Source organism: Tinamus guttatus, unplaced genomic scaffold (genome assembly GCF_059628265.1).
Source record: "Tinamus guttatus ecotype Peru unplaced genomic scaffold, ASM5962826v1 Tinamus_guttatus_pri_ptg000149l, whole genome shotgun sequence".
Taxonomy (NCBI): domain Eukaryota; kingdom Metazoa; phylum Chordata; class Aves; order Tinamiformes; family Tinamidae; genus Tinamus; species Tinamus guttatus.
Genome location: NW_028288683.1, coordinates 2170758 through 2198474, shown reverse-complemented (window position 1 = coordinate 2198474; position 27717 = coordinate 2170758). Strand labels below are relative to the sequence as shown.

The following is a 27717-nucleotide window of genomic DNA, read 5'->3' as shown; positions in this document are numbered from 1 at the left end:
AGACATACTCATCTACCTCAGTCCGGTTGCAGTGACATCGTATGACCGAGACTGGGTGGAAAAGAGTCCCGGGGTCCTTCTCAGAAGGCTCTGAACAAGGATAACACACATGCCAAATGGAGACTGCAAGGACACCTGAACTTCACAGCGTTTGTGAAAGAAGCTGGAGTGTATTGGGGACATCATCACTGACACCAGTGGGATTAGTGATGACAGCCAAGGCCAGGATCCCAGGAACCTAGACCTGATTTTGTCTTTTTAAAATCAAATCATTAGCAGGTGCTTCTGTTATGTCTTCAGATATCAATAAACTGTTTTCCATGATATGCAAATGAATTAAACCTTCATAACCACTGGGAACAAAGTCAAAAAACCCACATAAGGACTATTTAGTTTATGATTACAACAGATCAAAGTAGTTACTATTAATAAAATTAATGTCATCAAAATCTTTGTAACATAATTTTAAAGTATGTGTCTGTCTCCAGGAGTTCTATCTTTGAATATTCCTAGCAAGAGAATAAAAAGCATTATATCTTTTTATTTTCATATATATATTATATATAAAAATAAAAATGAGTGAGGAGATTGTAGTACTCCCTATGCATCCTGTTGTGTGCATCTACCTTCACAATTAGCCTATTACATGAACTACTTAACAATTTCATGAAAAAAATCTCTGTAGCCTGCATGGAACTCTTTCCTCTATGTAAGTGGCTCTTCTGTATGCAAAGAACTTTGCTCTTTGTTTGCAGCAGGAATTTTAGTTCAGTCACTCTGAACTCACAGTGCTGACCATCTATCTTTTGACGGCTACAAAATTGCAAACTTTTGTTTTCTTTGCGGGGGAGCTGGATGTTGTTAGAAACTAAATTTACTGTAATACGTGTTTTTGAGCTACACTTAAGGAGACCAAGGACTGCTTCAAGAATCCTTTTTTTAGGGCCATATGCCTTTCCTCATTTTTTTCCCAAGCTTCCATGTACCGATACCTCCTTAAAAAGAGGCTTAGAGTTTTGCTTCCTTTCAATTTGTGGCAAAATATGGGACTTTCACAAGACTAGTAGTCATCAAGTGTTCACACAGTCATTCTGGTTCACGGGAATGGTTCCTTACTGGAAAGTTGAGGCAATTCATACTGGTAAAACCTCGTAAAAATACATATGGAAGTACCAGGATGATCTGAGTCTCTACACGGGCTTGGGGGATGCTCGTCATAATCAGGACATTGGATTGTTATGATTCAGCTGAGAATCATTAAAAAAGGGGAAACATAATGGCAAATTGTTAGAAAAGGTTTCAGTAATGAGGACTCTACTATATTTCCACTACCTATAATCCCTATGGAAGATCATGCTAAATAGAAAACTCTTTTCCAAGGGCAGAAGAAGCCCTGACACTTTATTGCTAGATTCTATAGCAATTGGAGCTCACTTACAGTAACCTTATAGTACTCTATATAAACTGAGAAGCTTGTATCAAATTCAGGCTTCCATTTAAAATAGATATTGCAGATATTAGGCTTCAATTAAAGAAGAAAAATAACCTTCAGTGCTTCTTTTTTTTTTTAAAGGCAAAGTATAAAAAAAAATCACCAAACTAGGTGAGAATTATTAAATTTCTCCAAAAAATTAAGATGAGCTTTCTTCTATTTCTTGAAACAGTACAGTTTGTGATTCACAGGGTAACTGGTATCAAACACAAGTTAATGAAAGCTCTTATAAGCAATTTTATTCCTATCCATAATGGCAGACATTTACAAAATCAGAAGAATTTATCATTTGAGTTCACCTTAAAAAATAACTTATAAAGCAGTGATATATGCAACATAAAACAGTTCAGGAGGGGAGAGGGAAAGCAAATTTTAATAATTAAAATGTAAACGTGAAAAAAAAGATGGAATAGAAGTCCCTACTTCTCATTTCTACTTAAGATGCCATGTGATAATATTTTACAATGTCCTGCAGGCCTATATATGTATGTGTGTATTTCCATATCACACACACACACACATATATACCAACTCATACATGTACATACACAGATAATTGTTTGCAGTTCCATCTTGGGCAGTTCTGTTACGCCACTTTACAGTTGTCTCAATCATGTTTGGGACCCACTTTCTTGACAAAACTGGGGAGATGGTAGAAAAAAAATGGTGGGTCTGATTGCATCTGAGATCCTTTTGTTAAACTGTACACTGGGATGAATAATTTTCTTCTGTAGTAGCTCTCTGAAGAGGGCCAACTCACTGTGGTCTTCATGAGGAGACTTGATAACGGATCACACACTCATAGTCATGCTAGGGGAGTACTGAAAAAAGAGGAATCCACATTTTAACAACAGTTCTTTCCCAGCTTTCATTTCAACCAGCTCTGTAGCACAGCAGGTAGTTTAGACAATGCCAATATGCTATTTGAATTTTCTCCACAACTTGTACTAGAGCATATGCTAAGGCTGTAGTTTAATTTGTGGTATCATAACTTCTGTTATATATCTCTCATTAGGCAAAAATACAGCTATTGGTGATGAGATCAATTCACTTGAATTCAGCTTCGGTGCTGGGTACTGCAGTCTGGGTATTGCGTAAATGAGTATTTCACTGATGCTTTTCACACCTTTAACTTGTTGACTACTGGGAGGATTTAGCGGGGCAAACAGCTAATCTCAGGTTGACATCTGTAGTTACTTGAGTCACTTAACCATTTTGGAGAGCTTTTTACTTCTTGATGGGAAAAAGGGAGTGAATATATATCTCTCTGGAATTTAAACAGGCTTAAAACAGGTTTTAAATTCTGTATGATAGAATTTAGGAGCAAGATGAATCAAGCATCAGTGGTCATTCCTCTTTATGTGAACTGAAAAGCCAATTACCACATTATATTATTATTGTTACACAAATTGAACTGTGGCTGTTAAACAAACTACAGTCGCCCTCATGTTAGCAATACTTCATTACCAATAAAAAATGGGACACTACAATGTACATTTATACCATTTCAATTCTTATTTTAATTGAAACTTGCAGGTTCAGAACTATTTAATTGGCCTGAACTCTTCTAAGTAGAGGAAAACGGTCAAACGCAAAAAGTATTGATTATATTTGTAAGTGTGATGAAAACTGATACAAGAAACAGAATGATACCAATTTGCCTTTTCAAAAGATAGATATGTAACAAGAAACTGCCAAAGCTAGAGTTTGGAGCTGGCCATGTCTAAACGTCCAAGCACATTCAGAAAGCCTTTTAGACTGATCTGCTCTTTCATATTTGCTACACAGAATTGACCACCTGGGTAAAATCCATTTTGCCCCATGTCATGTGTCTGATGGTTCCTCTGCTTTAGGGCTTATTCCCATCATGTGCTGAGCCCTCTCATACGGAGCCTGCAAAGCTAGCAAGAACGTGCTTATCCAATGAGGGAAACCAACTCAAATGCTTAAAATTAAGCACCTATTCAAATAATTTCCTTATCAAAGCCAAAGTTAATGGTTCTTGGGTAATCACTTTGGATAAGGAATAAGTGACATTTTAAATAGTGTTCCATAAAGACAATCCAGTGCAGTTAAATCAGTGTTTATTTGTGATTTTAAAATTATTACTAATCTATTTCTTTCCTCCTTTTGCCCTGGGGAAAACTCCTAGTGAATTGGATCAGGAATTTGCCTGAAAGGTATTTCATAATAATATCTACTTTAAGTAGAGTAAGAGTAAGAAAACATGAATCAGGAAGCAAAACAGTTGCCAAGAATTAAAATGTGACTTGTGCTGGAGGAGAACTGGTACCTGCATGTACACAGAAGGCATAGCAAAATTTTGAGAAAACTCAAGTGCCATACGAGATAGGCAAACAACGCATCCAAAACCCAAAATTCAGTAAGTGTCTGAGAAAACTACTGGTCTTTCAAATATAACGAATATCCATTCAGGGGTTTTGTTTTGGTAAACTGGCTTTCCTTGGTACTAATGAAGTATGCAGGATTGACAGGCAAGCACTACAATGACCGAGGATCCCACTTAACGGAGGTTTTGTGGTTACTGCTTTATTGCAGATTTCTAAATATCAATCCTTTTGCTTTGTACAAACCAATTTTCTCCAACACTCCAAACAATCTGAACACAAGCCCTTACACAAAAAGCCGACATGCGGAAAATGTTCCCTCTTCCTTTTCACTAGTTTAAGAAGCAAACCAAAAACAAAAATAAATCCGTTTTCCATGAAATTTGCCGTGAAATTTGACTGTGGTGTGATCTAAAAGAAACTGTTTATTCCTCATAATTTCTGAGTGAAAATTCACCACTGGCATAATTAATGGAGTTGCACTCACTTCTGAGAGCACTGAATTCCAGTAAGGATACAAGCATTGAAGTCACTCGGCACTTCTGAAAAATCAGACCACTTCTACTTAGGAACCCATATGCAGATTTAGAAACCCAACTTCCGGCATAGAAAATAGAAGTCTTGTTCTGCAATATATTTTATATCATGTTTTGCAGCCTCTATTTTAAAAAATGTCATTATTCCGATAACGAGCACTAGAGGGCATCTTTGCTTTTTTTTTTTCCCGTCTCTAAAAGCACGCTGCATCTTCTCAACATGGGATCTCCTTGACCTCTCATTATACACTTCAGTGTGAATCTTCCTCCAAAAGACATTGTTGTCTGGCAAAATGCCTTGTTCAGAAGTCAAAAGTTGGGCCACTACTAGCTGAGACACTCAAATGTAAAAATGTGCCACCCGCGCATATCTAGGTTCCTCAGATATTGTCTGTTGTGTATTACTACGTGTGACATGATCACTACTGCTTGATAGCTTTCCTTGACAAAATGACCTCTCAATCTAGAAGAGTTTCTGCAGCAAATGCATACCTCTCTTACTTCGCAATTACAGCTCAACTTCTAACAGTATTTGGCACAATTCTTTAGTAAATCAATACCATAATATTAGGAGCTAGTAAAAAACATATAAGGTAAAGCACTGCATTAAAGGTACACTACCAAACTCTTTGTTTTGTTATTATTATTCTTTAAAATAAATAAGCAGAGATTAACGGTTTGCTAAGTAAAAAGGTGCTTAAAGAAATACTTACACTCTCACTCTGAAAAGGGTTTAGGAAGTTTCCACCCATCTCACCGTCATCCCTGGGAGTGCCGGGTTGATTACTCATGCTCATATTACTGGGAGAGTTCTGTTAAACAAGATTTAAAAATACACATTTCAGGTCTTTTCCCAGTTTTACCACGTGTGTCAAAGTATTAGAGTGTGTTCATATAATACACTAGGATTTCTGAAGATGAAAGATAAACCTCTGCAGAGTTCTGTACGCTTCAATTACTAATTTTAACCTGTGTTTTCTCTCCTGAAATGACAACCATTACCTTCAATTTTTGCTTTCAGATAGCCAGCAACATCTTATACTGCATTCAGGAAAAATTACAAATGGCTTTTTAGGAATAACAGTTAGCTCTCTAATTACATCAAATCACTAGAGGCAAATTCAGTGAAGAACATGAGCACGTGTCTTGACGTATGTGATTCCAGATTATGTACTTAAAGGTAGACGAGTGAACAGATCCAGGCCACACGGACACTTGCAAATCAAGATCTGCATTTGGAGTCTTTGTTCATGATGTCTGGTTTGTTGAAATAGCTTCTAATTCAAATTGTGAGTAGCTACATCACCAAAAGCAGTTATACACAGAATCTATAGATAAAAAAAGAGTTAACAGAATTTTAAGATAAAAAATGCCTGAATAGCAGCCAGCCACTGGACTAGGTTTGCTATTTGCTTGCACAGAGTGTAAAGCAGTAGGGTCTTAATTTACTTTTTGAGTGTTGAGGTATATTAATAACTAATAAATAATGACAATAAGAAGCCTCATGAATAAAAATTCTTTTCTGCTCCTGCACCACCACCTCTACAATGTTCAGAGAATATTTTCACTATTCAGGTAGATACAGAAAGAGCAAAATAAAGTAAGTGTCCCATGAAATACCCAGGGTCAACAGCTAATACATGATTATTGCAGACACTGTAATTGGTTAGGTGTGTTTACAAAATTGATTTGTGGTATGCTGCCATGCCTGGAGCATGGATAATTCCCTCACTGCTAGATTCCTCGTAATATAGAGTGTGTGGTGCAAAAGGAATAGTCAGGGAAAAGGAGGAGTGAAATCATGAATGGTTGAGGTCGGAAGAGACCTCTAGAGATCATCTAGTCCTATCCCCTGAACTCCACCTAAAATGTTTACTATGTCTACTACACTTCTTCCCTTTAATTTTTTAAATCCAGAAAGTTTAAACACAATATTGCTGTTGAGATTTTATATATACAAATGCAGCATGCTTAAAGTTTGATGTGTCACAATAAACTTAACACAAACCCAGTATTGTCAATAGGCAAGCTAAGGAAATGCAACTCAAAGTAATACTTCTAATCACAGAGATCAAACGATAACAGCTGTAAGAACTGTAAGTCAATTTGTCTTCTCTTTCTTATGTTAATTCTCAATTAAAATGCTAAGACAGTATTTATGAAGCTTCTTAATATATTGTCCTTTGAAAATAAATGCACGTTGCCTTCATTTAGTGCAATTAAGACCGCAAGATGACAAACTTGAAGAATTTTGCATGGTTACTGAAAGGCTACTCTTAAATTTCAAACAGATTCCTCCAAAGGAAGGCCACCATTTTCACTGGACTTCGCAAATACGTTTCCGGGTTCAGCTTGATGTATTTATTTTCAAGTATACAGGAAATATAGAACTAATTACATAACCCCATGCAAGTATACCTGATTTTAATTAGCACCTGAAACACAGTTTATCGTGAAGATATAGTCAAGGGATGCCTGCCTTAGCCCTAGATCACTGGTTTTTAAACCTTGATCAAGGGTTTTAAACCTTGATCCTCAGATCTCCATGAATCACTGGAGAAAACCTGAGGGGTCCATCGAAGGCAATTAAAAGAATTAACTAGTTAACTATGATTAGACAATTAAGTTTGCTATACATCAAAGTTAGTATAGCAAATATTTAGGAATGCTCTACTTGGCAAATGCTGACAGCTACTGCTTTGATTCAACCACAGCTCTTGTCCTTGAAGCAAAAATAAAGTCAGGAAAGTCCTGTTGCCTGTGTGTTATGCAGGAACTTATTTCTACATTGTCTAATCACCTCAGTCCCTTCTTGCTTTATAATCTGCAAAACTCTAATAGACTTCAAAAACTGCTAGGGCTTTGTCAAGATTATTTTATATGATGGTCTCACCTTTTTTTTTTTTTCATTCCTTGATGATTTATCCCTATTTTATCTTGGTCTAGATAGTACTAAGCTTTGAAATTGTGCAATTGCTACAGTGTAGCACCCCAAAGGTTCAAATTCCCCAAATAAACACTTTTATAGCAACTCCCCCAGGCTGCTTTTATGGTTAGTATGGGGTCTAGCATTGTTAGCAGTAGCCGAGTTTTTTTAAGAGCAAGTATTTCTTTGGTGAGTGCACAACTTCATGGGCACTGCAAGAAACACTGTTTATTAGTCTTTATTTAATATGCATAATTTCAATTCATTTACTCCCCCATTTCAATCTAGTTTGTAAGAACTTCACGTTTTGCCATTGTGCCAATTAAATTAAAATTGCTGCAGGAAAATGTAGCTATGAATTCTGTGAACTGTACTGATTCTACCAAGACTCGATTAATTTTCTATATTTCATGGGGATAGATGATCAGCTGCTCTAACATGCATTTTATTCCAACAAGATCCTGTGCCTCCACTTGAGCCCTACATGCTCCAAACTGTGTTACTTTCAGAGAACAATTTGTGCCACATTAATTGGTGGTCTGGAAATCCAATTGTGGAAAAGCCAGTTGCACAACTAGCTGGTGATGTATAAAGGCAGGCGGAGTAAGTACAATCCTAGTAACCGTACAGAACTGGAAGGCAGCCACGTATTAATTTTGTATGCTTCAAACCCCAGAAACCTGCAGACATATATACTGCTGTGGTCCTATTCTCCAGGGAAGGCCATGCAAGGTTGTTCTGAGGCTATAAAGCACCTATCAAATTTTAAAAGAACTGTGTTGACCTATGATGAATTTCTTCTGATGTCAGCTTACGTCTTCTATGCTGGCAGGGGCTGCAAACTCATTGCAAACAGCACAGCATAATTCCACATGAAGACAAGGGCATTTTTATAAGCTACACCTCTCTCCCATCTCCCTGCCGAACTGGGGAAGACCATAAGGTTCTCCACCTCCTCTACCTTGGATATACAAGTATGTGTCCCTGTCTCAGTGGTAGCCTTGGATGTACCCACAGTGACATCCTTAGTGTGACCAGAGCATGTGCAGATGGGCCTTGGGCAGATTGGAAGTGGCAAAGTCTGTGCAGAGAGATGTTCAGCCACAGCACAGCGCTGCTTAGCCCCGGCTCACCCAAGAACCATCAGGAGGTAGTTCATTCATTCCAATCAAAATGTCATGTTTTTCTTTTGGAAATGGATCACAATTTTGTTACACTAATTTCAAATTAATGAGTTATGAAATTTTAACTGTAACAACTCCTTCAATGTCTATATTTATAGATCAAAAGTACTGAAATGCAGGAGATTGTTTTAGTGGTATTTTTGCTAGTTCCCATCAGTTACATCTGCAGATGCTGACTACAAAACACTGTGTTTTACAGCGACAGATTTCTACCATTTTATCAACACCGAATAAGCTCATTAGTTCCTTACTAGAATAAATTCCTAAATTAATAATGATCACAGATGTAGTAGGCTTTTATTTTTACAGAAGAAATGACACATTCAAGCATGATATGCTTTTGGAGATGTAACCCCCTGCAGGTTCAACTCACATTGCTATTTAATATACTCACATATACTATTTAATGGTTGTGGTATTAAAACAAGGCTGCTTTTGCAACTACTTTTAATCTTGCTTTTAGGGACTCAGTGATTAGGACAGTAGCATTGCTTTACAGAGGTGACAAATAATGCAATAATGCAGGGCATAAAAGTAACATCCTAATGACATTTTCCAAATTTATGTTTAACTAGAATTGATTATTAGACCGATACTTATTTGTCTTACCAGCATGGAAGAGCATAACATGACCAACCAGTTTGTGAACTGAGTATATATTAATCACATTAACTAACACATGCCATTATGCAATAGGAAATAAGTCTGCTTATACTCTCTATTGATTATAGATACTGTTTTAAAACTTTCAATTAATGTCTTCACATCCTCCAAAGAACCAACAATCAAAAATGTAGATAAATGTATATAATGCAGTAACAAAAATATTAACAAAGCCTAGCACATGTGTTTCATTCTAAAAATTCCAAATATTTTATTAGGTACTCACTTTGGAAATACTGTCCATGTCTCCTGAGCCTTAAATTAAAACAAATCATTATTTAATTAGTTTTGAACAGAAATTAATCTGTGATATTGCCACATTTTAAAGTAGACTTTAACAGCAACATTAATAGAAACGTTAAAACATAACCATGCTTGAACTTTCTTCCATCCCACTGTCTCTCTCAGAGAAAGTTCACACTCAGTTATTAAAGCATGGTAATTCTTCCCTGTGTACAGGCCTAGTACAAAAAGTGGAAATGAATGAAGGATACAGTTCTGATCTGTATCAGTTCCTTCAATAGCATCCTTCAGGCACAGCGCAAGAAAAGATATGCCCAACCTCTCTGTTCTCTTTAGCTATGGTAGGGTACAGCTATTGCAGCTCATTTGAAGGACATGCATCTAAGGGAAACATTGCTTCAGCTTGAGAAGAAAAGTAAAATCATGGATAACTAATAAAAATTACTGTCTCGAAAAAAATGACCACCATTTTTACTGAACTTTAGCTATCCAAAACTCTCTAGAAAACTGCTAGTGAAAGTAGTATCTTCAGGATCAACAGAAGGTAGAAGGTAGGTATTTTATCAGTGTCTTTGCCCCAGAAAGCTTAAGTCTGCAAGTGAAATGGCTGATATGACATTACCTTTGGATGCAATACAAACACTAATGACAATAATTTCTTTCAGAAAAAGAGAAGATGATTCTAAGAAGCAATGGAGTAACACAAACTAAATAAAATTCAGTATTGTGTGTGCAACATTAGTAAAAATAATTTTTCTCAGATGTAGTAGCTCTCACTAGGCTGAAGCCAAGAATAAAGGAAATACACTCTATCAATAAAAGTATTTCTAGCAGCATCAGACAGTAGACAATTCTTGTCACCTATCTTTGGGGAAGATAAATTCAAACTGGAAGAGTGTCTGAGAAAAAACAATCAAGAAAATGGAGTTGTGGGAGGAGTGGAGTTATGTGGAGTGTCAGAAGACTGAAATAGCATGGCATACATAGCAAGGCAAATTAAGGCTGAGAAGGAATATGATCCCTCTCTCTAACCACTCCAAGTACTCCAGATACATAAAGTCTGGGAAGAGTCATTTTATCATGGACAAGTGGATAATTTTTGGTGGAAATAACAGAAAGATTTCTTTCCAACTGTAAAAACTGGGGATATCCAGTAGCAGGGTTGTGATCAAAGAATCCAGAAGTGTTCAAGATGGAGTCTGGAGTATGCTCGTGATTATGTGACAGAGCTACCTACTACAGCATGGAATGAAATGCAGGAAACCTCTTCCAGTCCTACACTCCTAAGAGAACTCAGGTTCCATTCTAGAAATGAAATTGACCTTAGAAAGCAGTTGTAGCTAGTTTGACTAACCATAAAATTATTTTTACTACAGAAAATAACTGAGAAAATGCTAGATAGACATAGAATACTTCTGAAACTGTTTCAACTGTCATTTTTCTTTAGCTAAGAAATAATTTGCAGGCCATAAGAAGCAACAAAAGAAGAAAAAGAAGAAACAAAAGAAGAAAAAGCTTTTACCAAGTTTTTCATTTGCTTTAAAATAATGTGCATCATTATTAATTAAAGCAGCAGCTTGTTTCAGGATTGTAATACAAAATAAAAAAAACTATAAGGTCACAAAATGGCTTTATGAAAGGCAATCTAGGAATTTCAGAGACCTCATTTCCCAGAAGGAAGCCTGTTCTATTGCTCAGAATGTCTGTTTAGTGAGGTTTGATGGTCTCCAGTTAAAGCTTTTCTTCTCTTCTTGTCATAGCTTTTTTCAATTTCTTGATCTTGATCTTGTCTTATAATCTCCAGTCTCTGGGCTATACCTGCGGTAATTTTTCATCCATCATGGCAATATGGATTGAAAAGGTGTTAACTGTAGAAGGCAATTTAAGCTGGTTTGTGCTGGGAAGATGACAGAGATGACAGAGCTTTTCTTCATGGACAGAACCAGGGAGAACTGTGATAGCTTGGCATATGCACGATCATCATATATGTAACTTGCTTGGGTTTTTCACCATAAAGGAAAATGATATTTAGCAGAGTGTGGCTGCACCTTGTGAATGCATAAGACCAGCTCACAGATGTAAAAGAGAATCTTGTGGTAGGAAATGGAGATAAAAGATGAAAGCGATTAAAAGTCTTTGCAGATTGAGTTTGTAGTTGCCTGCATGACCTACACTCCTTAGTGCAGGTAGAAGCAATGAACAGAGCATGGAAGCAAGCTGGATTCAAAGTTACTGGCCTGATGTTATGCTATAAGCACCAACAAATACAAAGATAAATTTATTTATCTATCTTGTCAGTAAGGAAGTGGAAGGCTTAAATACAATTTATTGAGTTTCAGCTTGTCGTTCAAATCCCTTTCAAGTATCATTCAACCTTCCAGCAAAACAGTAAGAAAAAATGTTCACTAGGCTAGTGAGAGGATAAAGCAGTGCATGTTTTGTAGACACGTGAAAGGCTTTTCTCCCTTTGCTAGGCGCCCTTCAAAAATCACCGTGTCAAAAGTTAAACTGTACAACCTTCTTCCTGCCCCCGCATACCCACATGAGAATGCATGTTCTTTCTTGGTGTGTTAAATGACCACCATGAAGCTGCTTATGGAGAGGGAATAATAAAATTAATATTTAAGAGACAGAAGGCTAATGTTGGAATAAGTGGCATCAGGCTGTTGGGATTACAGCCACTTAACACATAGATCAATATATGTAATAACTTGTACTTGGTAAGACCTGGCACCAGTATGTCACAAAGAGATCTTCTCAAGTGTTTAAGAGAGGAAAAGAGGTAAGGAGAAAAGGGTCTTATGCCATCATTTCTACCTTATTGTGATGATATAGCTTTAGAATAGCTTTAGCCAACTGGTTTAAAATTATAATCTGTTATATAGATAACATCGAGTGATTTTCTTCCAGAGATGCACTATATATGCCAATTCATATGCTTAAAAAGTATCTTAATATTTAATGTTTGGTTATATATACAGCTTCTAAGATTTTTACATACAGTCTTACATATAATTCAGAGAACTAGTGACAGAAAATGACACTAGTCATTGAAAATTCACAATGTTCATAATATTTATTATCATTACCTAATGATCCATTCATATGATGTGAATCCATTCCACCCAATCCACTCATAGGTCCATCTGACCCTGGCCCCATTGGAAACTAAAAAAGGATCAGACATTAATAACTGGTGTTACTGTACACATTTATCATAGATAATCTAATAAAAACAGAGTATTTCTCAGAAAAAATAGCAAAGGAAAAATGCACAGCTCCATCTCTGTATGTGAAAATTCAGTGAGAGTGAAGACTGCAAAGCTTGTTATTGTATTTGTTTACTTCTTCTAATGTTACCCTCATGATTTTTGGAGAATCTCATCTATATAGGCTGGCATATGACTTATAATGATTTATGCGATACTTTTAATCCTTTGTGTATCAATTTCTAATATGTAAATAACTGTATTCTCTTTGAAACTAAAGACAATTTTACTAGACACTTTTATGATTAAGTAATGCTTTTCAGATCCCACCTTGCTTATACTGACAGTAGTACTCTGCATTACCTTTGCAATATTAAGATTTTCTATCAGATTTTCAGCTATTAAATTTAAATTAAATGCATTAGCATTATAGTGCATTTGCTAAATTCACTGATTTTTCAATATCTAAATATCTTTTTTCTTAAAGTTCCACTGGACATTTTTTCAAAAGGCCCACAACATAGACAAAATATTGTAGTAATCAGATAAATACGACTAAACTAAACTGACAGAAAGAGATGAGAAAAGAAACAAGTTCTACAAATCTAGACTTTTTGTCAGTTCTAGAATTGCTAGTCGTAGACAGCAGAGGAGTTAAGGAGAGAAAACTTGCATGTTATCATTAATTTTCGTTAACATCCTACTCAGATAAACAAGTTAATTTCTTCTTAATTATCATATTATTAAGATACTGAATCTATCACTTTTCATGGAGGGGTAGGGCAACATAACACTGAGTCCCTTTCAGTGGTTTGCAGCTCCATCTCCAGGGGGTAGAGGCTTTTTATAATGACAGTTTAAATCCTGCAGAAATTCATGTTTGATGGCAGCTCCTAGAATGGTTGCACTGTATAGAAGTCTACTGCACTGCGCTGTGGCAAACTAAGTTATCTCCAAGATTCACATGCACACATTTTAAAGGTCTTTTCCTTGAAAACAGAAAATAAAGAAAGAAACTAAAAGGCCCCAATGATTACTTTGTATGCATTAGCATGACTGATTTGCAAATGTTAAAAGCACTAAAAATGACACTTATGTGTCACCCGTTACCATGGAAAACTTAGTATATTAATCATATGTAATGGAAATATAGTAGTTTGGATAAAACGAGGCTGTATAATTCAAAATAATATAACTAGATTTATATTTACATTAGGTCTGTTGGGTCCAGCTGGTACTGCATTCATTAAAGTGTACATGTTGTCTCCAGAGTTGGTTGAATCTGTAATAAGAGATTATTTTAAGTGCTAATATATACCTTTCAATAAAAAGACTCACCTAATACATTTCTTGTCATTTTGTTCATATTATTTCTGTGCCTGAATCACTGATACACAGTGGCAATATAATGGAAGATTTCATTCCCTTGTTATCTATTTCTACCACAAAACAGAACTATGAAAAGAAATAATTGCAATGGTCCCTAGGTGACTACTTCTAGACTCTAGTTTTATGCACGAGTGTTAAAAGGTTTTTAAATCACAAGTATCTGTAACTATTTAATTCCTTAAACCCTTTTTCTTGAAGTTCGAAATTACTTCACTCATTTTCAACATTTCCTATAAAACAGGAGTTTCTGTCTCATAAATATTCCCTGAATTTTGTTTTCCATCTGTAATAATCCATAAATAGCTCATTATACGGACTTCACATTTGCATAGCCAATGAAAGTCTTTTGTTCAAATCTGTGTCAGTCTCCTATATTTTGAATATATCTAAATATTCAGTGGAATATTACTGTGCAAAGGACACCTTTAGGTCACATAGCCTCATGGTACAGGGTGGTGCAATGTTTCAAGATTGACCCGAGTCCAAAAGCAACAAAATCATGTCGGTACTGGGTGATGTCCAACCTGGTAAGTTCTGCCAAGAGTTCTACTGCGCCTTACCAGACATTCATAGAGCCCTATTGCTTCCTGACCTGGGATTAGCTCCCACAGAACTGAAGGAGAGCTGTGTCCTTTTCCTCCACTCAGTGTATGGGAACTTTCGAACTGGAGCACCTCCAACATTGAAAGGCAAGGTTGATCAAAGAAGATATATAGAGCACAATCCACTTAACTCTCATGGTTGAACTTAGAAGAAACCTATGGCTACTGCTAACACAGATAAAGTCTTAATATTCTTCATCAGCATTTGGAAGGAGGAAAAGGCAAAAAAAATGCAGACCAGTATACAAATTAGGCAAAAGACCTTTCACAAGGGAATAGACAAGAGATAGGGCATGTAACAACAAAGTTTACAGAGCAGAAAATGACGTCAGAAAAAGCTAAATAAATCCCTAAGGGTACCGTGTATCTTTAAAAACTAGGTAACTCTGAAAAAACAGTACCTCTACAATGGCTGCAAGAAGAGTAAAAGAATAGCTAAGCAGCTCAATACCTTTTTCCTCCAAAAGACCATTCCACCCCTTTGAACCACGAGTTTTGAGCTTAAGCACAAAACACATCTGAGCTGCAAATCTTTTTCCAAAACAAGAAGAGCGGAACTTTGAGCCAGAACTAGGGAAAGCCAGAAAGCCTTGATCAGACTGAAGTGTGCTGGAGGTGGGAATGCAGCCTGACAGCGTGCAGGAGTGTATTTGTGCATTCACAGGACAGTCTAAATACTGGTCTTCGACTATTCCTTTATTTCTCTGACACAGTTTTCTAAGCTTTAACTGTGGTGAATAAATAATTCAATTATATATGGAGAAATACGAATCACTAAAATATTCAAATACACTCCTTGAAGATGAGGGAACCCAAAAGTTTTTTTACCTAAAGTTAGAAAAAGTGAAATTAGCATGTAAAAAGTTATTTACAATGTTCACGGAGATTGAGAACAAGTGCTTTGACTACCAGATCCCTTTGAAAAAACAACCCTGGCTCTCCAGAGAGAAATGTATACCTGATTTATTGGATTTTGTAAAAAATACACATGGTTCGATTGGGCCATGGGAACATTCAGCACTGGATTTTTTTCTCAGAGGTGAATGAGTACCTTCTCAAAATTCCCAGGTGGCCAATGTGTAAGTGCTTTTATATTTTGGAAAAGAGGAGCCTTAAAACACCATAGAGTTTCTTCAATTGAAAATGGAAACAATTCCCCACAGACAACTTACCCATGTCATAACCATAATGCTGATTCTTTTTAAAAGTGCAGGCTTTCTATTGGTTTGTTTCTATGCTAAGGGGATTTTAGTTTTTAACTACCACCTCACATTAATTATCTTCTTCACTCATTATATGAATAAGGAAGTCCTACTCTTTATCTCATATTGCCTTTTTTAAAGCTCTGGAATTGTATGTAATGAAGATTTTATAGTGGTACAAGAAGTTTCCATAAAAAGTTAGAAAACTTCCCCATACCCTCTTGTGCTGTAAAGAACAGCAAGAATATGTAGGACTGAGGACTTAAGAGTATCAGGTGAAATGAGGTGAAATGGCCCTTTTTAGCTTGCAAAAGTGGTTACAGAGACAGATGTTTGCCAAACAGAGCCCAGATAGCTAATGAATATTGGGTTAGCAAAGATGTAACTGTTTTCTTTCCAGCACATTTCTAATGCTATCCAAGGGAGAAGAATAGGAATGATGGTCCACCTTCTGGATGGCCAAGTTCTCCCTGCGGCCAGAATTTCAAGATACAAATCATGCAGCTGGGAGAAAGAATGCAGCAGTGAAGTGCTAGGAGCAGGTCACAAACAGGACATGGCAGTTGTTCCTCTGGGGCTTTACTCCTCCAATGCTGGACAGAGCACAGTGACTATCCAGCACTCCCCTGCTGTCAGCCAGATGAGGTAGCCAGAGAATGCAATGATGCTTGTGGTTCATATGGAGCTCAAGAGCCATACATCGATCAGGTCTACCCACAGGATACTACAGGGAAATCTACACAGGATTCGAAAATTACATGATTTCCAAACTGTGATAGAATTGCCCTAAAGGATATGAGCAAAAACAAATACATATTTGGTCTTCCTTTCTTTTTCCTCATATTGCTAAAATAATGCAAGGGAAGATGGGCTCAGGAGCCAGAGATATGAATTGCATTGAACTGTAGAGATACGGTACAATGCTTTGTACCTCTGCAACATAGCAGGGAGGGAAAGAGAGTGAAAGAGCATTAAGAAAAACTGATACAGACAGTACAAAACTAATACCTTTTCATTAGTCATTCCTTGCTGAAAAAGGTACATAAATTGGATCTATCCATTTGTCTGCATTAATAGCATAGAAAAATCTGAAAAAAAGGAATTTGTACTTCCTAAAACTCTTAACAATTTATTTTTTTCTGAGTATATTTCAATACCTGCTGGACTAGGCATGATGGGTGTTCCTGGTGGCCCTCCACCTCCTGGAGGACCCTAGAGTTGATAGAAAATTCCAGTTAGCATGAAAAGGAAAAACAACAACAAGAAAACAACAAAAACCAAAACAAACAAACAAACAAGTGAACACAGTACAAAGAAAAAAGAAGAATCATCAAAGTCATTAGTTATTCTACTAAAATCACACAAATTTCATGATAAGCTGACAAAACAACCCCTTAAAAGATCGAGACAACGTTGGTCTGGCACGGTGTTCTGGTATATAAAGAGCTGTGGATCCAAGAAGATCCATTAGTCAAGAAAGTTGAATCATGCCATGAGTCAGACAGAAAGGACACTTGATAAGGTCATAAGACAATTGTATTTAATTCCTTCAACCATTTTTGTTACTGCTGATTTTCCTCTGTCCACACATTGATGGCAGCAGAACAGTGCTCGCAAAGCATAAAATAAGATATCTTTTGGGTACAGAAGAGACTAGCTATCTAACGAAAGATTTGTCTTTTAGGCAGACTTGGTATCTATGCCCTAACAATCTTAATTCAGTTTGTATAATACTCTACAATTCTTTGATCCATATCCATAGACATAATTCATTCACAAATTAATGACAAAAGAATAAAAAAAAGTCAGGATGATGCCAGCCGCCAAATTGAGATATATTCATATCACTTGCCAACACTACTAAATCATAGAAAATGGCAACAACAACAAATAACCAAACAAAAAAACCATGAAACATCTATTTTCTTAGTTTCAGGTATTTCTGTGTTACAAATCTATTTATGTACAAAGACTGTTGTAGTTGTTTAGCAAGCTTTTTAAGATTCTTGAAGAATGTCTCGAATAATGTTATTCTAAACATGCTTATAGTTAAATATGAACTGAATTATTGAATCATAACTTCTTGCTTCCTCCATTTGTAGAAGCATTAATATTTTTAAGTAACAGGAAATACTATCCTCATATAGCTTGATAAAACTATTCAAATGTCAATAAATAAATGGATCCCCCATTTTTCATAATAGAAATTATGCAGTTTACTTACAAAAGATTTTCATTGCTATATATCTTTCATCTTCGTTTTATTTAAAAATAAGACTTAGTATTTCAAATAGATTTTTTTTCAATAGCACTGAATATAAAGGTTTGATTATTCCTGTATGTTTAAAAGAGATTTGCTGAGATTTTTCCATGATACATATTCACTGAAATATTCTGGAAGGAGGCAGAGTACTTATACAATTAAAACTACAGACTCTGTTTCTTAATGGCCTACTAAAAATAACATTACTTACAAAACATTTAGCAGTAATACACTAGTGAACAGTATTGTCAGACAATTAAAATCAGCACTGCAGCAGCTTTCTGACTGATAGCACTCCTCCCCAGGTTCATGCAAGTAAAATATATAGCACTTCAGGGGGAAGCACCACCGTCTCCCAGTCAGTCATTAACTATGAGTTAATTGCAGATAAAAAAATCTTTTACCCAGTAGCAACCAATCAACATCTATAAACCTCTGTGCCCTTACACACAGCACCACCTTTCAGTTCTTCATCTTGTGCTTCCCCCATATTGTGAGCTAAGCAAGATCACAGATTCTCCCTTTTCAAATCTCTCAGAAATTAGTTATAATAATAAACATGTTAAGACGGGTTTTGCCAAAAGCATTTGAAAGGCTGATTCAGCCCTCAGCAATGGAAAATTTCTCTATTGTAGAGTTACAGACTCTAAATTCAAAAGGGACCTTTAGATCACATATGGCCTTTTGGGTATCACAGGCTGCAACATTTTAACCACGTACTTGGCCACTCAGGTTACTAACTTGTTCGCTAGGTTTATATACATTTTACAGAAGGATATCAAGAGATGTCAAAACATTAACTGCTGATTTATCACAAGGACTAATTATCCACATTATTAATATTTGCATCTAATTTTCAATTTTATATTAAGTTTACTAAGCCTCTTGGTATCAAGTTTATTTTCCCTGAGAATGTATTTATATGCAACTAAATAACTTCTCAAAAACCTGTTTGATAAACTGATCAGATTAAACCTTCGAAGCACCTAGCTCAGCAAATCACGAATCCATTGACTAAAAGCTCATCCTAGAGCTGTACCTTGCACGGCCAGCCCTCAGGCCCTTGCACTTGTTCCCGGTTTTGGAAGTCACTGTCCCTCAGTTTTGCTTACTTAACTGTTTGCAAGGCATGTTTGCACGTCTTCCATTTCCCCCAAAAGTGCTCTGCTTTAAGCCTGTTCATGTCCCTGTGAGAGGGCTCAAAAGCCGTGTGCTGTGCAAGCACCTCTGCTGGCTAAAGCAGTTTTCAATCCTGGCCCACCAGGGCTTCCCCAACACGATGCTCTGCTAAAGGGCCTCAGCTCTGCTTGGAGCGGCCTCTGAAAATGTCCCCTAACCTGGAGCGGTTGAAAGAAACCACTTCAGCAAGGAGCCAGTTCTGCAACTGCTTATGTCAGTGCCAGCTTTTTGGAATGACGAAGGTCACTCGTCCAGACAAAGCCACCAGATCTGCTGCAGTGGAAAACTTCATCAGAAGAGGGAGGATAAGAAATTAGACAGAAATGTGCCCCTCTCGCCTCCTGTGGAGCTGGCCCTTACAAAGCACTGATGTTCAGAAGTTTGAGCATTTTCTTTCGAATTCAAATATTTTGTGTGTCTGTTTTGCATAGTTGGATATATGTTAGCTGTCTTGCAAAGTTTCAGTCAGATGCAGCTTTCCAGTATCAGGCTCATCATTGTCCCTGGAAAAGGTAAAATTACCTGTTTTCTCATACTCCACCTCCTGTAACTCTACATTCAAGTATGGAGATGCCCTTTTTGTTATATCCATTTATTCTTGCTGCCTTTTGGCTTGATGTGAATAAAACAAAGAGAATCCTGCACTACAACACACTTTCCTTAGGTTTGCTTCTTTAAAATAAATTTCTATGGTGTCTTTTTCTCAGGCCCTAATACATCTCAAAAAAAAAAAAAAGTCAAAAAGAAAAATCTTCAAAATATGCAAGAATAACTGATCACTAATATCTGTGGCAAAGCCAACAAAGAACATTCTTCTCTCAGTAGGAAATCCTTTTCAAAGTTCTTATAAAACTGGCTTGAAGATCAGCAGATTTAGACTGTTTCCACTAAAGATGTAGCAAATAATTTCTAGAAGTATGGAAATTTATGGGAAGTCCAACCCTTTTAGCAGCTATCATTCTGAATAATAGACCAAAAAAAAAGCTATTTAAATGAGAAAATACATCCTTGTAAACTTTATCTCAACTCAGCACTAGCTAGTACAGGATCACCTTTTTAATGTAGACTAAAAGAAAACTGCAAGTAGCCCGAGTACCGCTGGTATACTGCCCTCCTCATGAAAGGCCTGCTACTTCCACATCCTGGTCTAGCTTTAGGTTCTAGCTTCATCCTTCTTATGCTGACTTAAACCTTACAGTGCAGTTGTCTAATCTTCAGGTGATAAAACATGAAATAGCAACAGAAGAAACTACTACAACCTGACCCAGGAACAAGAGTTTGGAATCCAACAACTAGTAAATAAAAATGTCAAATGTTTTTAGAGAGGAAGATTAAATTGTCTACCATTACATCTTGGCTCCAGTACTAAACATGTGATGCAAACATGAAATGACATTCCTCAGAAAGAGCACATCAGAAATACAAATAACTTAAGTACAAGAATAACAACCACCAAAATGCTGAAAGAAGAAAAAAATCTTAATCTCCTGGGATACACACAAAAAAACTCCACCGATATGTACTCCAGCAGAAAGCATTTTGTTGATGGGTAAAATGTGTTTCTGAGATATCAGAGAGACTATTACATACTGTGCTCTTCTGAATGAGAAATCAGTGCTGAGTACTATTCTGAAGTTTAAACTATTTCATTCTACTGTAGATACCGAGAAAATACAATTATATCAACTAATCTGTAATATACTAAGACAATGACTGTGAAATAAAGATCATGGGGAAAAAAAGAGTTTTCATGTCTCCAGATGGTAATTGTTTGAAAAAGGAACAAAAATATCTCTTAAAATGTAAAGTATGGGGACTCTTTCATGGGGACTCCCTTGGTGAGAGAAAATCTTCTAAAAGTAGAAGATAGAGAAAATCTACTTTTCCCGAAGAAGTTCATATATGCATATGATATTACATCACCAAAAAGCTGGCGTCTTTTGTCCTTTATTATTTGATACAAGTTATTGCATTGGTTAAAGAAAAACATGGTGAAGTGAAATACTGCACTTAGAGCACCTTTGACCAGGCTGATAATGATTCTAGTAATGAACATCAACATATGCACCATCAGTGATGGACAAAACAAATAACTGCAGATCAGACGTACAGTTTGAACCCATACACGAGGGTTCTTAACATCTGGACAATGATTTCTTTGCCTAAGTAAAACGTAACATCCATTCTAAAGAGCAAACACATACAAGTATACTTACTACATAGTTCCCAGGAGATGCTGAAGAATAAGGTATCTGTAATATTAACAGAAATAAAAGAGTAATTTTTTCAGCACTGAGACGGAATTCATATCTACATTTGTTGGCAGAAGGATTATTAAGGTAATATGCTTTATAAAGTGTTAACTTTTTAGTGCATGCTTGCATTTTACTCACTGGGCTTCAAAGGCATCTGGAACAGGAACTAAATTTGTTTGTTCCTGTATGTACTGAACCTTTATTAAAATCTAAAATCACTCCGTTCTTTCAACAAGAAGATACTCGTGTTATCTCTTTGCACTATTTTGATCTTTTTACAAAAGGACAGTATCCTAATTTCATTTCAAATTCAATTGTGGCATTTGTTACAGAGGATATTTGGAGAAATCCATTTGCCTGTGAATAATCCAGTTTTGTTCTTTATGCAGTAGCCTTTGTGAAGATTCTCTCTGGAGAAGAAGGGAGCAATACTATTATAGTAGGACAGGGAAAGAATTTAGAAACTGAATCAATAGACTGCAAAACTATTTTGTTGAAAATCATCTTACAAGATTGTAGACAATCTATCAGACAACTAATTTTTACAAAAGTATCTAGTACTGGACTTCTTAATTGACTTCACAGAATGAAAACATTCCAAGTATCAGTTGAAAATATGCTAGTATCTATCCATTTTAGCAGATCAGAAAAGAAAGCAGAGAAATGAATAAAAAGGAAGATTTTCAGCATTTTTTTCCTAACTGGACTTCAGTAGACATAAAAAATCAAAACCGAGAACAAAAAGAGCCCGTATCCTCTGGCAAGCTAGACCCATCTTATCCAACCGTAAATGCCAGAAAGGGACACATTTTAATACTAATGATCTATGTCCACTGAAGTAAAATGAAAACTTTACCTATGGGCTTTCTAAAGAAAAAGTGGCCAATGCTGTCCATGTGATACGCTTTACAGACTGCTTCTTTCTTTAAGCTGCTATTAAACAACCTCATTTTGTTGTTTTGGAACACAGTGAAGAGAGTGCACTTTTTTTTACTAAAAGCACATCTAACTGTCTGATGCCTGATAAGAATTTGCTTTATGATTCAATGCTTCCTAGTTAACAAGAACAAATGTGATTTGGTCTATGCAAAATATGTGAGCACACATTAGGGAGTATCTTTGCAAGCTGTGATTTCTGTAAAGTTGACAGGTCAGATACCATTGACCTATCTTTTTGCCTTATACCAAGGGAAGCAACAACATATCTTAACTACAATCCAGGATGAGTTTTTTGTTAAGGAAGTTTGGAGATGTTGTAGAGATGCAGAAGAATGATAGAGCTTAGTATGTATGAAAACAACAGTCAATTAATTTTCTGCTAAAATGTGGTCCTTACTGCACCTATGCTATTTGTTGAACAACTGGATTTTTTTTTTTTTGGTGTTTTGGTGCACAGATGAAAAATAACGCCTTGAATAAAAGACAGTATCTAATACATATAAATATTTACTTACAGAATTGGCATTGGTTGGGTTTGGCCAAGGTCTACCCCCGCCTGGGCCCCTGTAACAGAAGATGACAGTTTAATTAAAAAACAAAACAGGACAGAGAACTCCCTTGCCAATTCTGACAAAATCTGAGGAAGCAAATGCTTCAAAGTAATCCATTACCAAAGTAAGTTAGGAGACAACTTTCTTCTTTTTTTTTTTAATTGCAATAAAATCCGATCATAAAGTGTAACTACACAAGTCATAATATTATGATAAAATTATCGTTGTTGCACTAGCTTCTTCATTTAATAGTTCATAAGATAATTAAAGATATCACATTTATTTTTACAACCCTGCCATTTATATTTAAGACATCTCAGATCCTAAATCATTCTGTGGACTTCTGTATTTTCAGGACACTACCTGCTAGAAGTGTATCAGATCAAGCAAAAGGTCTGCAGAAGCCTTTTAGGGCCTTTGTTGCATTTGTCTCAGAGTACGTGAAGGTTTAGGAAGCATCAGACCTTCTCTTATCATGTTCTCTGTAGAATGACTTGAAAGCCACTGCAAATTTGTCTCCTATTATGTGTTTTCCTCTTGTCCAGGGAGAACTTAATTCCATGTTATACAAATGTGACATTTCACTGTGGCACAGGAGGTTTAAACAGCGTGAAAAAACAAGTTCCAAAATTTTTCTTATGAGGAGTGTTTTCCTTTGCACTTTGCACTTATTAAAATATTTGGAGGAAATATGGCATGTTTTGCAAAAGCCTGCTTAAAGCACGGATCAAAGCAGAAAGATATTAAATGCAATTTCAGTCAGAGAAACTGTACTCTTGCTTACATAATTAAAATACCTTCCTGAAGGATTGCAAAAAATGTTTATTGATTATAGATCTAGTACACCTGTGGCAGAAAAAGGTTTCATTAATAAAGGTAATGCTAGTTCCTTGTATATGTTTTGATTTAAACAATTTTTAGAAAAAAACATGTTGCTACAATCTGGACCTAAAGAGCATAGCAATTGTATATAAGTTTACATATTTGATACACTAAAAATTCAAAACATGCCTTTTTATACACAGTTTCTGACATTGAGATAGGCATCTAAGAATAGTTTGCTGCTTGGCTAGAGCTACGTCATCTCCACAGAAATCACAGCCCCATGTTATGGACCGCACACCCAGCAAAATGGAGCTTTCAAACCTGCCCAGCCTCCTTCGGTTCCACCTGGCCCAAAAGGGATCTTTTTGATTAAGTAGCAGTGTCCTAGCAGCAGGGACAGGAGAAGAAGAGGCAAAAGAAAAGCTTTGATAAAGCTAACTCAGACTAAACATCAGACAGATCCTAAAAGCAGAGGGAGCAAATGGAAGAGGAAAAACTCCTTTCCCAACAGAGTGCTTCTTTTCTCACAACTCTGGCTGTTATCTCAGTTTTCTCAGTTTTAACTGAGTTCAGTAGAATAGTTTGGTGGCTGGGCTTCTTCTTTTAACAGTCTTGAGGCAACTAAACCATATGGAAGGTAAAAATCTCAGTGTTCATAGTCATAACATATGAATAACTATAATTAATCCTGGTAGCATTAGGCATTCCTAGCTATTTATAAATAGGATGAAATCACTTTTTGAAGGCCTTGACAATGTAGAGGCAGAGCAGATGACAAAACTTTTGCTTTTAAAATGGGATTTTGGCCTTATTGGCTTTAGCAAAGCTACATTACCCACCACTGCATCCCCAGCATGGCAGAGTGATTTAAATACTGGGAGAAAAGCACACTTTATTAAAGACTCCAGGCAGCTTCCTATACAGAGTTTTGAGAAACTAAAGACTACTACGTGGATATGTTGCCTTAGGGTTTAATATTGAATCTTTCTTATCTTTTATTACATTATTGATAAAACTACAACGAATTTGGCTAAAACAATCAACTGAAAGAAATAAAGTGAAAATTCAATGAAGCATTTCATTTATGCTGCTAAATTATTTCTGGAGGGTTGGAAAGAGAGAAATGTGAGAAAGAGTCTTTTTGCTAAAACTCTTGCTCTGTTGGAAGAGGCAAACGTTCTCGAGTGAACCCCAAACCTGTTCCTTGGCAGCTTAAATAGTTCTTCCATGAAAGCCAAAAACCTATCATTTCTATAGCTCTGCATGGGATACACACTTGTTGGAAGGTATCTCCATGAAGGATTTGAACAGTGGATGGCAGCTGCCTTATTCAGCTGTAGGAGAGGAGGGAGATAAAGCAGGAAAAGACGCTCAGACTCAAGCAAAAAAAGGCCAAGCACAAGTAATTTTTGCAGAGATGATGGTCAGGACAAAAACTCAGCAATTGCTCTGCTGCTAGAAATTTAAAGGTGAGACCATTGGTGTGTGTGAGTGTTTGTTTTTTTTTTTTTTTCCTGTCCTGTACAATATTTGACCTGTCACCTCTTCTTTCTGCTGTGAAATCAAGAAGATACATAAAAATACTGGAAGCTTCTTTTCAACCCCAAACTCTGCAGCTGTCTATGTGATATTCAGTAATACAAACCTACCTGGTAAAAAGCATCAAACCAGATAATGCTGTGTCTGTAAGGCAGCTTACTGGAAATAGAGGTATGAGAAAGCTAACTCAGATTCCCAAGCTTAGCCACTGCAACATCGAAAAGCAGACAGGGTCCATGAGGAGACTGCAACCCAAACTCCTGTCGGCTTCATGGTGCTTCTGGTTAAGCATGCAAGCCGTGGCTAGAGCTGAACTGGCGTAAAGTCTGTTTTTTCCTGCAGGCTGCACTGCAGACTCTCCTAAGAGGAAGCTCACCCCTCAGCAAAAAAGCTGTTGGAATTTGCAAATTTACTGGAAGTCATGGGCAGCTCTAAGTATAGACTTAGAAAACTCTGCAGCAGATTCTGCTTGAAAGCCATATGGTTTATAAAGCTGAATGTTGTTGGGTTTTAAAGCATACACATACAAAAAAAGCCATCCTCATTTTTTTTCCCAAAGCAATACAAGCAATATTTTTTCCCTTTTATTAAAAGTTTATTTTGGACACATCAACAGAGTCATAAAACATTACTATGAACGCACTAATTCCAAGTAGAGTAATTTGCAGACAATCCACTCCTACAACTAACTACAGCTGCATTCCACCCTTTAAGTAAGTCCTACACTGTTAATCCCAGTATTTGGAAAAAATAAAATAATGTATTTCACTTTCCTAACAGGCAAAAATATTCTACCAGGAAATTAGACATCCAGAAACAAGTTTGTGAATGGAAGTCAAAATACAGTTACTTTTCTTTTTTTCTTTCTTTCTAGGCATGACTGAGATATTCTTAGTGCTTTACACAGCAGGTCACACAGGCCATTAAAAAGTGCCAGTGAAATTTAACACAGCTCCCTGAAATTTACTGTTTTGTCCCCAAAGAGGACATTTTCCATGAGGAAATAACATCTTACTAACAACTGCTACACCAAAGATCAGCATAAAATCTTAGCGCTAAAATAAAGTTATTTTTGAAAAGACACAGGATATATATCAACGCTTTTAAACAATGATTGGATACATATTAGCTAGGGTGGAACAAGCAGTTATTTACAAATGACACATTTAAGGAGCATGTGCTCTGAGACTGGAAAAACTGCCTATGAGCTTTCCGTCTGGTTGTAGCCATTTTTGACAATAAAGCACATTTTTTCATCCAGAAAAATGTAAAATGATATTTGGCAGATATTTTCCTCTTAAACAAAACTGCTTCCTTGTGAGCCTTCCCAGGAGAAACAGCAGAATTTCAAAATGGCAACTGGTTTTGTAGAGCACACATATTTTTATTTTACAAAAGTTCAAAAATAATTGGGTACAACACAGGAAAATGTAAGAAGAAAAAAGTCTATGTGAAGACATATGTAAATTAATATGTACGATACATAATATATGCAAAATGGAAGTTCATCGTTTTCCATAGGAATGGAAGTACAGTAAATGACTTACATTGGTATTTCTTAGTATTGTGTTACATAAATTACATGGGATAACATAATGAATTCTAATACATTCGGACCCATTTCTTCCTACTGCCCATGTGCTTTTCTGAGGTGCACCCTGACTCATTCTGAATGTTGGAACTGCCCAGACACCAAGTTTTGAACAGGATTTCACAGTGGGAGAACTTACTACTATGAGATTTCATGCAAAATTGACAGCACTAACTTAAAGCAAGAAGCCAAGCTGATGTTTAAAAAGAAAAAGGCTTGTGCTGCCAAAGCACCATTAAACCTTTATTCTTCTTTTGATGAGTATATGCTACTTTATATATCAGAGGAAAAAAGAAATCAGTTTGACAGTAGAAAAAAATATGTTCTGAAAACATATGTGACAGGGCACATAACACAGCTCCGTACATGCTATGGCACAGTGCTCTTGTACTAGTTAAGCATTCACAGTGCATTATATGGCATGGGACAGTGTGAAGCCTTCTTCAGAACCAGGAAACAGCTTTGTGTCCCTGCTTGTAGCTGAACTGGAGTAAAGATGAGTTTGTAAGAAAGGTAAAGGAGCGCAGCATATGCTGGACAGAGATGCAGATAGCTCTGGTGAACTACCCGGCAATTACTATTTTACATCATGTGGCTCTCTAGAAGAAGTCATACCCTGTATCAAAGCTCACCGATTCCTCAAGCAAGAGATTGCAGTTCAGGACACCCACTTCAGCAAAACACAGAAATTCAAAGGAAAACACTCTTCCCACATCACTGAAGTAAAAAAACACCATCTATATACGTTTACTAAGCACAGGTGTAATGTGCTTATCTAAGG

General features: G+C 36.4%; 1 protein-coding gene across 4 annotated transcripts in view; it reads right to left on the bottom strand.

The window, feature by feature from the left end:
- Positions 1-1419: 1419 nt before the first annotated feature.
- Positions 1420-27717, bottom strand: part of SSBP2 (single stranded DNA binding protein 2) — a 167846-nt gene continuing 141548 nt past the window's right edge. For all 4 annotated transcript variants that reach the window (XM_088522104.1, XM_088522102.1, XM_088522105.1 and 1 more), the window contains 8 exons: positions 22946-22994; positions 21453-21488; positions 16952-17006; positions 13813-13883; positions 12482-12560; positions 9376-9404; positions 5090-5188; positions 1420-2313 (listed from right to left, as the gene is read on the bottom strand). In XM_088522104.1, the coding sequence (XP_088378230.1) occupies positions 2284-2313; positions 5090-5188; positions 9376-9404; positions 12482-12560; positions 13813-13883; positions 16952-17006; positions 21453-21488; positions 22946-22994 (448 nt within the window). In that variant the 3' untranslated portion in view covers positions 1420-2283. The remainder of the gene's footprint in view (positions 2314-5089; positions 5189-9375; positions 9405-12481; positions 12561-13812; positions 13884-16951; positions 17007-21452; positions 21489-22945; positions 22995-27717) is intronic.